The sequence below is a fragment of the Papaver somniferum genome, chromosome 6 (assembly GCF_003573695.1).
Source record: "Papaver somniferum cultivar HN1 chromosome 6, ASM357369v1, whole genome shotgun sequence".
NCBI classification, from domain to species: domain Eukaryota; kingdom Viridiplantae; phylum Streptophyta; class Magnoliopsida; order Ranunculales; family Papaveraceae; genus Papaver; species Papaver somniferum.
Genome location: NC_039363.1, coordinates 16,333,023 through 16,348,908, shown reverse-complemented (window position 1 = coordinate 16,348,908; position 15,886 = coordinate 16,333,023). Strand labels below are relative to the sequence as shown.

The 15,886-nt window shown below is 34.5% G+C and overlaps 1 protein-coding gene across 7 annotated transcripts; it reads right to left on the bottom strand.

Annotated features, from left to right (window-relative positions):
• Positions 1-1,636: 1,636 nt before the first annotated feature.
• On the bottom strand, positions 1,637-5,407 carry LOC113287042. Of its 7 annotated transcripts, none has more exons than XM_026535705.1 (3): positions 2,417-5,407; positions 2,243-2,310; positions 1,637-2,161 (listed from the first exon to the last, which is right to left on the bottom strand). In XM_026535705.1, exon 1 carries the CDS (start codon positions 4,588-4,590, stop codon positions 3,595-3,597), a length of 996 nt encoding a protein of 331 aa, XP_026391490.1. In that variant the 5' UTR covers positions 4,591-5,407; the 3' UTR covers positions 1,637-2,161; positions 2,243-2,310; positions 2,417-3,594. The 7 variants fall into 7 exon arrangements, with proteins under 7 accessions (XP_026391490.1, XP_026391492.1, XP_026391491.1 ...); XM_026535707.1 differs by having other exon boundaries at positions 1,637-2,153; XM_026535706.1 differs by having other exon boundaries at positions 1,637-2,310; positions 2,417-2,507; positions 2,638-5,407.
• Between the last annotated feature and the right edge of the window lie 10,479 nt (positions 5,408-15,886).

The following is a 15,886-nucleotide window of genomic DNA, read 5'->3' as shown; positions in this document are numbered from 1 at the left end:
ATGTAGTTATAACTAGGAGACATAAAAAGTAATGTCAGGATTCAAAGATCCCGTTGATACTTTGATCTAGTTTGAGTGACCCTTATATCAGAAGAGAAGGATCTCAAGAATAATCAAACTAGGTGCAATCAAAGTTACAACAACCGTTAGTAAATCAAATCAATAATCGAAAACTAAAATAAAAATGCAATTATCTAGTTTCCCACTAACGGTACTCGTAGAGATTTTTGATCCCACATAAGTCTTTAAACGCGGTCGTAAGAGATTTTTCCTAATTATGATACTTTCCTCTCCAAAGACGGCTCCACTAGAAACTATATGAGTGAAGTTTGGCTGGCTCTTATGATAGTTTGCAAGAAATGCAAACTCAATTATTTGTAGACCAAGGTTGTTTGGAAAACAAGGAAATTCCAAAACCGGAAATGTTCTCAAGATATTCATATTAAAGTGCATAAATTCGGTTTTACTATTTCCACTTAAATGCCAAACCATATTTCCGAAAACTCTCATAGAAAACTTCTATTATTAGTCTAGCATATTAACTAATAGAATTTTCCAGAGGAAATGCTTTAATTGCTGGTAATTAAAACATATATTATGAAAATCATAATTAAATGCTTTTCAATTTTTGGGTATGATGTCATCTTGAGTATCAAGAAATATATTTGAACAATTAATGACAAAAGTTGTGTACATGTTCAAATAATGTCGACATCTAGAAGCTTCTCATCTTAGCAAACCCAAAACCCTAATTCACACACATCCTGAAGAAAAATGTGAACCATGGAAACTTGGTTTTTCTCATGGAACCGATTATACCATCACTCAAAATATGTTGTGACCGGTTATAACATGATTCTCAAGATAGGTTGTAATCGGTTTACAACTTACTCCACAAAGTATCTTGTGACCAGTTACACCTTGCTTCCCGAAGTAGCTTGTAACCGGTTATTCCTTGCCTCCGAAAGGCATCTTGTGACCTATTAGAACTAACTTCCAAATTCATCTTTTTGTGACCGGTTATACCTTGGATTCCAAAGTTACTTGTGACCAGTTATAACTTGTATTCCAATATAGCTTGTGATCGGTTACACCATGATTTCCAAAGTTACTTGTGACCGATTACAACTAGCTATATATTATAGGCTATGACCGGTTAAACCACAACTCCCAACCCAAGTTAAGATTGGTTCTACCTAGTCATGTTTATATTGATCAATAAAAATATTCAATGAAGAACCGGATCATTGTAGTGATCTACACTACAAATTAACACAGAAACAAGTCATGATCTCTAAGGATAGAGAAAGATTGGGGAGAAAATAAGGTTTTAGAGAGAAAAGATAGTTTTTGATTATTATTCTTCATACCTAGGTAATACATCAGGATTGTCCTTATAAGGACTGATTACAACTCCATAAGTTGCACATGCATCGCACGAGCCACAAAGACAGAAATACACTAATCTTATGGATAAAACTGCCCCAAGGCTAAAACATAAAAGAAAGGTAAATGGATACTCCTGACAACTGAGGTTTATGACAAATCCCACTCCTTAAAATTATCCTTGTCCTCAAGGATATGAAATGAGATCGACCTTCGGAGGACACAACGGTGGCATACTTGCAGCTCCATCTCGAATAATTGTAAACTTCATAAACTTGAATATCAAGGTACATAAAAATTAAACCATTCTTCTGAAAGTAAGCATCAAGCTTAGTTGTAGTTCCCCTTCCGAATTAGTTGATGTTGTAGCTTCAAAAATGATCAATACACTTGAGTATTCCGAGCTTAATTCTAGCACAGAAAATTGGTCGTTCCCAGCCTTTACTGAGAAGATAACTTCTTTACTGTTGTGAATCAGCTCAAGCTTCTTATCTTTCTCAACTGATGAAGTAGTCAGCTCAAGTTTGTGCGTAATGAGTCTGTTGATGTGACCTTCAACTGAATCATTAGATGGATTAATAGTGCGTGTTGAGGATTCCTGAAATGTATTTGCTGGCAGCATAGAGTCAACATTCATTTCTTTCTCTCCTGTTGCGATGCCATTAGACTTGGAGAGCTTAAGTTTCTACAAATTTTGTTGGTAATTCACGATATCGTACGCAACTGCCAGCGCGACATACTTGTCTGGACTCTTTCTTCCGACAGTTCTGAATAACTTATGCCAACACCATCGACCAAGAAGGAACTCAGTACTATTATCGGTAGATAATTTATGTAATGCAGTGACAAGAATTACCTTGAACTCCCCAGATTCAAGCATAGCAATCCTGTTGATGTGGTACTTAACTGAGTTATGAGCTATAGCTGCAACATGAGTTGAGAATTTGTGAAATTGATTTTTTAACATGGAGTTAACAATCTCTTCTTTACCCTGTAGTGTTGTGTCATTAGATGTGGAGAGGTCCAGTACCTGGTAGTGTTGTTTGTGAGCTACAGGGTCTTGTAAATGTGGTAGTATCCTGTTGAATATCCAAATACCCACTTCCATATTCTTGTAAATACTACCTCGCACAAACCAAAATAACTGTCTAATGCTAACAGCAAAAGTCTTCTCAAACTCAGGTTTATAATAAGACACACAAATAAATATGTTGTTGTATAACGACGGAAGGGAATAACATGTTATTAAACCTGCAACAGAGCTTGACCCTTTTTCGCCTTCAGCACGAACAATACAAGTACCTGAAATGAACATGATTAACTCCAGCCTGAAGTTTTTCGGATTGACACAAAAACCACTTTCTATTTCCAAACAACACGTAGTACTCGAAGATAAAAAATTCTATTTTGTCCATCCCATGGCCGAGAAATAATTCTCAGTAATGTGTACCAACTCAGTTAAATCAAACTTCCTCTGTACCTTGTTTCTACCAAGTATATCACCAGAAAAAACTCCATTTGCTTCTATGAGACTGTATATTTGGTTTACTATGATTGTTAACTTCAAAACTATAACTCCTAGCCGAGTAAAAGAACAATCAACTTCCTTAAATATTTCTTCCAACAATTCATGTCCACTGATTTAACCAATACTGGCCTTAGTGGGTATTCCCTTGATTTCCATTCTTCTTTCCCAGCACTTCACTCCTCTATAAGCCCTCTTGAGCTTCAAGAGTTCAATGTCTCTACACAACTATGGATACCATCACAAGAGAATAGACATGGAACCAAGGAACACAATCTTCTAGTTTATACACCATAATCACTTGTGAAGACCACACAACTGTGGGATGATAAACTTGCCTACAAAACTGATTTATTAACCAACCTTCATGAGTGGAAGTAAACTCAAAAAAGCAATGGAATCCAGGTGACAGTTTTTCCCGAATCCATAGTTGAAGAAGCACAAAACCACTATCACCATTAAGACTCCATCTATGAAGAGTGGGCTTGTAGCCGACTAGCTGTAGTGCATTGCTAGATTCGTTTTTCCCTGCGACATGAAGTCTCAATCTAGTACAAAGAATATTAATTTGTTGCCATATTTCATGAAACAACCCACAAGCATCCTGACTATCACCGTTTTCAAAAAACAAGGACATATTTGAATTTGCAAACAACAATTCTAAACCATAACTTAGTTCTAAATCAGATTATGAACAACGTCGTCATAGTAATTTTGCATTGAAACAACCACATGAAGAACAATAATATCAGAAGTAAGTATAATTGAGCTGAATTTAGAACCTCTCTAAAATAATAAGGATACTGATGAAACATTTTTCCTCCATCAAATACCTTTTGAGTAATATCCAGACCACAATATGAATATTCTCCCCTACTTGCATACATAAGAACCAACTCCAAGGTATTGCGTCCCCTGTAGTCTGGTAAATTCTGAGACAAGTCTGAACTTGCTTTAATTAAAACCTTTGAATAAGAATTCCACAAACTGGTCTCATGCTTTGTATCTCGAGCAAACAACAGATGGCCAGAAGCATAACTGGTGTTACAATATCTGTCTGACATTTTCGCAAACATATTCCTACCATAACAACTGTCACCACCTTCATCGCATACAAACACAACTGAATTCATAAATATGGAATCCAATTGGTACCCATGTTGAAGAATAATCTCATAAAAAGATTTCTCATCATATTTTTCTAGTGAAATAACCAAACATGAAGCAAGAATCCCATGACAGAACTCAAAATTTCTCCTAGCAAAATAAGAATACATCTCACTGACTAACAATTTTGTACCGAGATCAAAAAGCATACGGCCATAATCAAAATCAGGTAAAATAGCATACAAAGACTCACTTGAATTCACACTCAAGAGTTTAGAACAATTCCCATAAACGAAATTTAACTTTGAAACAAGGTCATCATTGTATTTATTCCTTATATTACACCCTTCCAACTTTCTTTCTCTATCAAATATCGTTCGAGTATAATTAGCAGTAGATGCATCATTACCAAAAGAAGTAATCTGATTTAAGTGAGGAAAAGAGTACAACCTGATAAAATTGATGAAGTATGATAGTATTTGATGTAGGTTATTATCTGTAATAAACTTCCACCCTTCAAATTGTCTAAATGCATCATTAGAATTCTGATTCAGTATGTTGAGGTCCTTCATACTATTGTAGTACCTTGAGAATCGATAATAACATTAAGAAAATTATGTTCAGAATTGAAGGGTTTACCCTCTTGGTAGTCGAGAAACGTCGAATATCCTCTGTAGTTTAGAACTTCACCAACATCACCAGCTCCATCGATTGTTGAACAATTAGGTATGAGACAATAAAAAAAAAATCATCCTTAGCTGAGGAATTATAAGAATTTCGAGTGACCCTTTTTAACGAGCTGTAATCTTCTACCTCACTATATGTAACTCTTCTAACTTCTTCTACCGGACGAGGAGTTGAAGAATTTTGAATGAATTCTCTTAACGAACTCGAATCGCCTAGATCAAATGAAATTGATTCCAAATTGACATCAATTTCGTTCTCAATTATCTTGGATAGAATAGGCTCAGCACCAATTAAATCGATGTTCTCAGAACCATATTTTAATTTTCCAGCATCAACTATCAATTTTGAATCGATACCCCGACCCTCAATTCCATCAGTGAACCTTAGTCGACTGTTGAAAACCCTTTTCAAGTCAGCTTGTGAATTAGAACCTGATGATGTTTCCTGTAAATCATCACCAGATCCAATTTTATTCTTCCACAAACTTTCTTCAAGAGCCTTCAATTTCTCATCTAAGATCGTCTTTACGGAAGAGAGGAGTGCAGTTTCAAACTTAATCATGATAGCAGTCTCAGAATCGACTGATCTGATACCAATTGTAGTGATCTACGATACAAATAAGCACAGAAACAAGTCATGTTCTCTGAGGATATAGATAGATTGTGGAGAACAGAAGGTTTTAGATAGAAAAGATAGTTTTTTTATTATATTATTCTTCATACCAAACTAATACATCAGGACTGTCCTTATAAAGACTGAATTACAACTCCATAAGTTGCACGTGTACCGCACGAGCCACAAAAACAGAAATACATTAATCCTATGGATAAAACTGCCCCAGGGCTAAAACATAAAAGAAAGGTAAATGGATGCCCCTTGAAAACTGAGGTTTATGAAAATCAACACATCGTGATTTCCCTTTCGATTTTGAAACAAGTTCATACATCTACTTCCTCAAACTAATGTAATGATACATGGTTGTCTAGGATGAAATCACACCTATATTATGCACACATAATCAAGTAACTATATACAATAGATTATGTCAATGTTGTATTTACGAAGTTCAAAAGATAAGCGTCATACTTCGTAATATAATTTCTTAATATTTTGATCATACTATTATGACCAAGTCTAACACTAGAGTTTCATATGTATATATCTAGGCATGTTATGTTTTCAATCTAAAACAACTTGAAAGATACGTTAGGAAGGGAAACAAGGTCAAGTCAATATTACTAACCTCAAGAGAAAGGATGATGTCATCATCACAGTCGTTACTTCTTCACTTTCGTCAGATCTTCGGAGTTGTACGTCTTAACATTCCTAGACTTTCTAGTCTAACCAAAATGAAGTTGACTCTAGTATTTAATCAGGCGACTCTAGATGAGTTTTGATACTAAAATATGATAACCAACCTTGACATACCAACGCTTGGTGGGTTCAACTGAGTTATGCTCTAACACACGTTATAGTAAAGCAAGATATTTATCTCGAGATTTATAAACTCTGGACCTCCGTTCATAACCCTCCATGCCATGTAGCAACGCAATAAATACATCTTCTTCTTTTTTATTAATTTTGTTTTTTGAGATATCTACCGCTGCCCTTCGTTCACTAGAACATTCCATCTCGGTCATGTTTGTCGTTCCATTACTACTTTCTTCATACAAATTAATACTCTTGAATGGATCACATACTTCTTCACAACCAATAAATAACAAAATTGCTTCTTCAAGCTTCCAACACGTTACACCCAAATATTTTTTAACAGTTTCGACCGACTGACCAACAACAACTTCAAGAAATGAAGCAACCAAAGGTTCTTTATCGTGGAAATTATATTATGCTCCATTGCATAAAAAAATAAACTTTTCTTCTTTTTCAACAATAGCAAAGAAAACTAAGTAACTAATCGGGTATCAATTGAGGGTGTAGGTATAGACTTTTGGTTGTCTATTTATAGTCTTTTCTTTACAACAAATTTCCAACTTTAAATTTTATAAAATTAAGGAAAGCGTAACCAAAATTGGATTAAGAAGTTAAGGTGTTGATGGTAAGATAATCAAAGTTGTCTCAAACACCTCTCAACCTACCATGTGCAGAAATGGGTATTACTATCGTTTGTTTTTATTTTATTTTTATACAAGAAAAAAAATTTATTTATAGAGAATGTATGGCTATATTTGGTTTATCCATAAGGATTACATCTCCAATTTCATGAGGAAGAACCTTATCATACTCAAAAAAAGACATAGTAGTTCTGTTTTGTTTGCCAGGAAATCTGTTACACCAATTTTAAATCTCCTAATAAGACTAAAAGACCAACCAACATGACTTTCCAAAATAAAATTTATGTCGAGAATTAGTCCATAGTTCCACCAATGAACATATCATGTTTGTTCATTAATATATTTAACTAAAGCCTCATTATCAGACTCCAAACTACTGATGTTAATCCTTTGCTTATAACACAGCGCATCGCATCATTTATCGCAAGGCATTTCAGTTGTTCCACTTCATGGTCTTCAATCAACCCTCCATTAAAGCATATTCCTTTTGCTCCTTTGCAATCACCTGCAAAATCTCTCATAATTAGACCAATGCCACTATTAAAAGTTTCGTTGACAAAGGAGGAACCTATATTAATCTTGTAGCAATCTCTATCTGGGGGATTCCAAGATGGTACCTAAAAAACAGAGGGGATCGAAGACACGTTACAATAATTAAGAGATAAATAATGACTACTTAGACTGAGGATTCATTCAATAGAGAGATTCCTATTAGGCTTAATATTTTGAAAAACAAGGCTACACCTATCTTTCCATATAAACAAGATAGTTATAATCAGGTGGCAAAGATTTTTCACAACATCATCATTCCCATCTATCTGCTGCTGAGAAGCAGTATCGAACCAACTCATAATCCAGTGTAATAAATTATCATGCCTAGACAGAACATTATTTATATTCACATTAATACCTATCCATGCAGATTTAACATATTCACTAGGCCTGAAAATATCATCCCGATATTCGAAATCCGTTTCCGAGTATTCGAGATCCTACAGGATTTTATCCGTTTTATCAAATATCAGATATCATATCAGATGTTTCTCCTTAACATGTAGGAATCGTATTAGACTTCATCCGTTTGTTAACATCCGATACTCAATATAACAGGGACGTACTTGTAATTTTCTATCACAAATTATCTAGAAAAAACAAGACAAAGTCAAACTCCAACAACAACAGCAGTAGAAATAAGAGAGTAAAAGTGAAACCAAATTAGGTTTTGGTTGATGAATTGGGAGGAAATTTAAAGAGTAAACAGAGATGAATGAAAATGGCGGAATTAGTAGTATGGAGAATGAATACAAATACATACATCATAAACACGATGAAATGAGATATCAGTGTAGTTCTGCTCTTGTTAAACACATCAAAGATCCTCTTCATCTTGTAAGATCTCCAACTCTTCTTCTTCTTTAGAATCATCACTTTATAGATCATGCAACTTCTTCATCAATTTTGCTTGTTTTGACTTAAATTTTGTTTGTTCTTTTAAATTGTAATTTTGATTTGAATCTAACTTGTTAGTTCTCTGTTTTCTGGATTTTTGAATTGAAGCTGAGGTTAGGTGATCTCTGGAGCTGTTATTAATGATTAATTTGATTTCGGTTATAAAGTTTTTGATTAATCTGTACTAGTATGAAACCAGATATTATCTTATAGCTTAGGTTATCGGAATCTATATTTTATTTTGATATCCCATATGATATTATCGGATATCCGATATCGGTTAACCTACCAGATACAAATTTCTAAATATTCGACGGATATTCATTTGTTGACAACTCTAATGTTGACAATCCATAATGAGATAATTATATGTTTCTATGAGGAAATTACAAAATTCACAATGAAGATCAATATATTTTTTATATCTAGAGATCTTACTTCTAGTGGTAACAATATCTTTCAAGCATTTCTAGACAAACAGTTTAACTTTATGTGGGAGCTTAGTTCTACATAAAGCTATCCAAACAAAACTGGGAATCAGATGATTTCTAACAATTGCATTAGTTATACTACTAAGGATGTTATAGGCACTCTTAACAGATAAAACTCCTTTTTTATCAGGAGCCCATATGAGTGTATCAACACCCATCTGATGGACACGCGTAGAAAGAATTTTAGAAGCAATTTCAACCGGAAAAACATTATTGATCAAAACATCAATCCAAGTTCTTGTACCAGCTATAAAAAGATCAGAAACCACAATAAGAGATTGAGTGATATCCAAATATGCAATTGGAATAACAGGAAAGTCCATCCCAAGAAGCCAACAATCTAACCAAATATGAATCTTGGTTCCACATCTAACACAACAAAAACTATTTATTTATTTATTATATTTCTGCATTTATGTATACCCTTCCATATACAAGAACTTGTGTCACTAATCTTATCTTGATTTTAGGAAACTAATATGTCTGAAATATTTAGCCTCCATAATTTGAATCCACATATCATCTCTTTCAGTATTGAGCTCCCAAGCCATCTTACAAATAAGAGCTTGGCTAAACAATTCTAGATTTCTAAAGCCAAGGCCACCTAAATCCTTCAAATTTTTCATATTATACCAAGCAATAAACTTAATACCCTTATTAACTATATGATCCCACCTGAAATTCCTCTGGAGTGAATGCAATTTCGTTAACAATAGTCATATTAAGAGCTTTAGCTATATTAAAATAAGCTTCAGGACTAAGATTACCACTAAAATGCACACAAAATTTATCAAAATTTACCAGTTGACCAGAATACTTACCAAAGTTATGCAAAATATCTTAAAGAAAACAATCAATATGATTCATACTAGCATCACAAAAAATGAGGGTATCATCTGCAAAAAGTAGATGGGTTATAGAGGAAGCTCTCCTAGAAACTTTCACACCTCTAATGACACCATTTCTCTCAGCATTCATAGAACTTTTGGATAAAAATTCCATGGCAATGATGAAAATATAAGGAGACAAGGGGTCTCCTTGTCTTATACCCATATTAGGATTAAACTGTTCACATGGAGAGTCATAAAGAAGAATACTAATACTAATGGTGGATACATTGACAAATTAGGTTGCAAAAGTTTTTACTAAAACCAAAATTTCAAGGACTTTAATAAGAAAGTCCCGTTCAAGCCTATCAAATGTCTTTGACAGATCAAGTTTTAAAGCCATAGTGCTAGAAAATCCCTTCTTATGTTTCATGGTATGAATCATTTCATGAGAAACAATAATTGAAAAAGCGGGGGTACAACAACCACACCCAATATCTCGCTTAGCAATATGTATGGAAAAACTCAAATATACTTTCTAGAGAATCAACTTGACAGTCATACTCAATCTAGATAAAAAGTATATCAAAGAGTTTATATCTCAATCTCTCGATTTGATATATAATCAAGCAAATAGAAATCTGCGAGTCTTTATCAAATACTAGAGAGATAACTTGGAAGGTACCAAAGACCAATATCCAAGTGTCAATCAATTTAAATGAACAACCAAAAGGTCGGATATTCTAATTGATTGAACAACGCACAACTTGTGATATTTCAATTATATAACAAAATATAATGCGGAAAAGAAATAATAAAGACACCAGAATTTTGTCAACGAAGAAACCGCAAATGCAGAAAAACCCCTGGACCTAGTCCAGATTGAACACACACTGTATTAAGCTGCTACAGACATTAGCCTACTCCAAATTAACTTCGGTCCGGACTGTAGTTGAACCCCAAACAATCTCACACTGATCGAGGTATAGTTATGCTCCTACATCTCTGATCCCAGTAGGATACTACGTACTTGATTCCCTTAGATGATCTCACCCACAACTAAGAGTTGCTACGACCCAAAGTCGAAGACTTTAATAAACAAATTTGTATCACACAGAAAAGTCTACGGTAATAGATAAATCCGTCTCCCACGAATATATCTACGAGTTTTTTTCTGTCTTTTAATAAATCAAAGTGAACAGGAACCAATCGATAACCCAGACTTATATATATTCCCGAAGAACAACCTAGTATTATAAATCACCTCACAATAATCTTAGTCGACGCAGCGAAAAAAGATATTGCGGAATCACAAACGATGAGACGAAGTGTTTGTGATTTCTTTTATATCTTGCCTATCAGAGATATCAATCTCAAGCCAATTATTACAATTGTACTCGTATGATAGAAACAGCAAGATCAGATCACCCAACTACAAGAAAAGTAGTATCGGTTTGGCATCACAATCCCAATGAAGTCTTTAAGTCGTTAACCTGGTTTTAGAAGAAGAAAACCAAAGGTTAAAGGAGAATCGACTCTAGCTTAGCACAACTAGTATCACACAGAAGGTGTGGGGATTAGGTTTCCCAGTTGCTAGAGTTCTCCCTTATATAGTCTTTCAAATCAGGGTTTGCAATCAATGTTAGCTTAGTAACAAAGCATTCAATATTCACCGTTAGATGAAAACCTGATTTAGATTCAAGATAATATATTTCAACCGTTAGATCGAAAACTAGCTTGTTACACACAAATGAAATGCACGTTTCTAGGCTTGTGTAACCGTACCCAAACTTGTACATTTGTTGGTTCCACAATAGTCAACCAAATGGTTAGCCATATAATCACTTTCATATCAACCATATTCTTCTTCACCATAACTAGTTCAAGTGACTCAAATGAACTAGTTAGAGAGTTGTTCAATTGTAAGAAAATCTTATGTATCTACACAAGACACAATTGAAGCAAAAACGATTCAATTCACTTGAATCGGTTTATGAACTATATAGCCACGGTTTGCAATTTTCATTCCTTAGTTTATATAAGAATAAGTTCACAAACATCGTTTTTAGATATAACCTACTCAAGTTCGCGTACTTAAGTTCCCGATGGAGTTCACAAACTCCAGCATACTCGGGTCGAGAACTTCCGCCAGTTCGCGGACTAGGCTCACGCCACTACTCCGTTTCTCTTTATTAACAAAGTTCGCAAACTTCGGTTAAAGGAATAAGAACTTATACATATATGTGTTTCCACAACAATGCTTATATCCTCCAACGGTTATATAATCTAAACTCTCATTTCAATCATTGGAACATTCTTAGAGGACGTTGATATTCTATAGTTGTTATTCACAAACTATTTTTCGTCAAAGTAAACAATTTTCAAAGTGATTGAAACTTGTCATGACTTTCGTCACTAGGTAAATATGAACTTTGTTAAAGCGAAAGCTTACCAACACATATTTCGAGAAATATATAGGCGAGATAAACTCGGCTCGAAATAGCAAATGTGTATAATCTAAGTCTATATAGCAAAACGACTTTTGTCTCAAGATAGGAGATAAATATACTTTTGAGTGATAGATAAGTTCAAATCTACACATATCTTTTAGTCGATGAAGATCCACCGGTACCTTGAGTAGTCCTTCGTCTTGTATGATGATTGCCATGGAGTTCTTGAGCTCAACTATACTTTCTATCCTAGTCCGAGACCTTACCTATAGTAGACTAGAAATCAAGACTTATAGTTTTGATCACTAACATTGACAAACATGCTTGAGATAGCAACGCATGCGATTTCGACCGAGAAATGCTCTAACAATAATATTAGCATGAATTTCCCTATCTGGAATAAAAACATCTTGATAAGAAAAAATAAGTTTCTTCAACATAGGCCTAATCTTGTTAGCTAGAATCTTAGACACAATTTTGTAAGAAACATTATAGAGACCTATTGGTCTAAAATCAGATTGCAATTTAGGATTCTTGGTCTTAGGAATGAGAGAAATGTAAGTTTTTTTTCAAGCTTTTATGCATAAAACCATATTCAAAGTATTTTTTTAACCACATCAATGACATCCCTACCTACTAGATACCACTGGGATTGATAGAATTCTGCTTGAAACCCATCAGGACCTGGAAAAATCCAAAAACATGCATACTTTTTACCATATTTTTAATTTTATCATCAATATCCATTGCAATAAAAAAAATCATTATCTACATCAACAATAATAGCAGGAATAATAACAAACCCATCATCAGGTAAACATGGATTAGAGGTAATACTAATATTTTTAAAATGTGCAGTGAGAATATTACTAATATCGGACCTGTCATTATACCAGGTACCAGCACAATCACAAAGAGTATTAATGTTATTGATATGCAGCCTTTTATCACAAGGGAGTGAAAATATCTAGTATTGGTACCCAAATCATAAATATTCTTATCCCTAGATTTTAATTTATAAAATTCACTTTGGATAGTATGCCAATTTTCTAAGTCATTAGTGAGAGCTTTCACTCTACTAATTTGTTCACTAGAACTAGATAGAATCACTTTGAGCGTTTTCTAGCTGAATCTGAATATTTTCGATGTTCTGATGGATATCACCAAACTCCATCTTGTTCCATTGAAATAAGGTTAACTTTGCACTTTGTTATTTAAGCTTAAGTTTACATGCATGGATACCATGCACATTCAAATTCCAAGCAGAATCCATAGTGGCTCTAAAAGAGTCATGATTAATCCAAGTACTGAAGAACTTGAACAAATATTTCTAGGAATATGATCAGTAATCAAGAGAACAGAACACTGATCAGACTCAATAAAATTAATGTGTAAAAGATTATCTTGAGAAAAATTTCATCACGAGGTGAGCAATGATCAACGGTGATGAACTAGGGGTAGACCATAGCATATTCACGTGAATATGTCTACATGTCATATTTGGATGAAGGGTCTACTCAGCATTAAATGCAACGGTAAAATGATCGGACGTATGTTCTTCTCTCATGTGGATTCAGTGACGTGGCGATCTCTGTCTAGAGAATCCAAACAGCTAATGAAGGTACTGGATTGACCAAAGACCATCATATCTTGATGGAGTTCAAGACAACAAAGATGTCCCTGATTCACTTGGAGCTATAAATACTCGGCCTCCTCACTAAAGAAGGGACATGGAATTATTAAGAGAGAAAACTCGATATAGCTTATATTTATATTGAATACTAAAAGATTTTGTTCCACCACTTGCTACTAGGCTTGATTTACTTTCTTTCGTAGCATTTAAAACGTTGTAACCACATTCCTAACCTTTAAAAAAATCATTACTTCTTATTCGTGGACGTAGGCGAAAGTCGAACCACGTAATCTCTCGTTTTGATTGCTTACTTAGTTGCATTTTTTTGTTTTTGATCGGTCAAGAGAAATTTCATTGAAAAAGAGGTACTTAAGCGGGGTACCTCAACTCAATAAAAACAATCGAAACAAAAAAAGGAAACCGATTTGGAAACCGGTTACCCAAGAAATTAAAAAAAAGAAGAAAAAAGGTAGAGAGAGTATAAAAGGGAGAGCATACAAGAATGCCCCTTTAGGCCCTCTCAAAGGGTACGATAGAAATACTAATCCCACATACAAACTACCATATTGGTTGTTAATCCTAGAATTTTGGTGTTTGATTCCGCCCAAAAGAAAGCTTGAATCTTGATATCTCTAATTATATTTACTAAATTTTTCCTTTTTTTGTTGAAGATCCTTTCATTTCTTTCCTTCAAAATGCACCACCATATTGCGGCCGGAAGATTGTCCCATATATGGTGAAGCCTCTTACTACCTCAATCATGACTCCAAGTTTGAATCGTTGAGTAAATATGATCATTGTAGCTCCAACGGAAATCACATCCATCAACAAAATAAGTCCAAATTCTTTTAATTCTCCAACACTCATAAAACAAGTGAGAGCTTGTTTCATCTTCTTCTTTCACAAAAACTACATGTCATATCCACTTCCATTCTCCTTTGAGCAAGTTTATCAATCATCATTAACTTTTCATGTGAGAGAATCCAAAGAAAGAAATTAACTTTATAAGGATATAACCGACTCCAAATAATTAATCTCGCTCGGGAAATCCATCACATTCGTTTCACTAAGAGAAATTACTTCATTCTTTACCGAGTATGCCTCCACCTTATTACTATCCCCAAACATCCACAATTTAGAGTCTACAACGCCTTCTTGTATATTAGACGATTCAAGTGATGACTTTATGGAAGAAACCTTCCTCAATATAGATTGATAATATCTTTCACGAGGCATAAACTTCCATTCGATGCCGTCACTAGTGCTTTTGTACAACCGAGCCACTACACACCCTTTGGTTCTTGAAGCTTCATAAGCTAACGGAAATCTATTACAAAACACACCATCACCGATCCACAAGTCTTCCTAAAATCTAGTTTCCTTCCCCGCACCAACCTTGAATCTTACATGTTTCTTAAAGTCTTCAAGATCATTGTAAATATTGTGCCACAAGCTACAACCCTTTGGCCCTTTTGGACGAAGAATTTCCCACCCCGTTGAAATTTCGCCAACTTTTTCCACAATTATTTTCCTCCAAAAAGCATCCTTTTCCGTTCCGAGTCTCTACCACCATTTTTTGAGAAGAGCTGAATTCATATGTTTAGACATTCGAATTCCAAGACCCCTAGTCTTTTTAGAATTCAAAACCGTGGACCACCGAATATTATGAATCCTTTTCTTATTTGAGTCATCATACCCTAAGAAAATTCTTACTATTCAATCAAGTTTATTTGTTATGGAGCATGGAGAAAGAAAAATCGGAAGGTAATAAATGAGTAAGCTAGCCAAAACACTTTTTATAAGAGACAACTTACCTCCTTTTGATATTGAACGCCTTTTCCAAGAATAAAGCCTTAAAGCACAAGATTTCAATATCTTCTCCACTTATGAAACCACTAACTTTATCACCCAAAGGAGACCAAGGTAAATACTTGGGAACTTTGATCTTTTACACCCTAACATACTCGCAAAGCCATCAACATCTTCATTAAGAGCGACATCGAACAAACAACTTTTTGAGAAATTAATCTTCAAACCCGATGTAAGCTCAAAACATAAGAGCAAATATCGGAGAGCATCCACTATCTCATGCTTCACATCAAGAAAAACAATGGTATCATCGGCAAATTGAAGGTGATTAACTTTGATTCCCCCATTTTCACCGAGAAACCCGAAATTTTACCAACTTCTTGTGCTTTACTCAACATATGACTCAACACTTCTCCGACGATGGTAAAAATAAATGGTGAAAGAGGATCA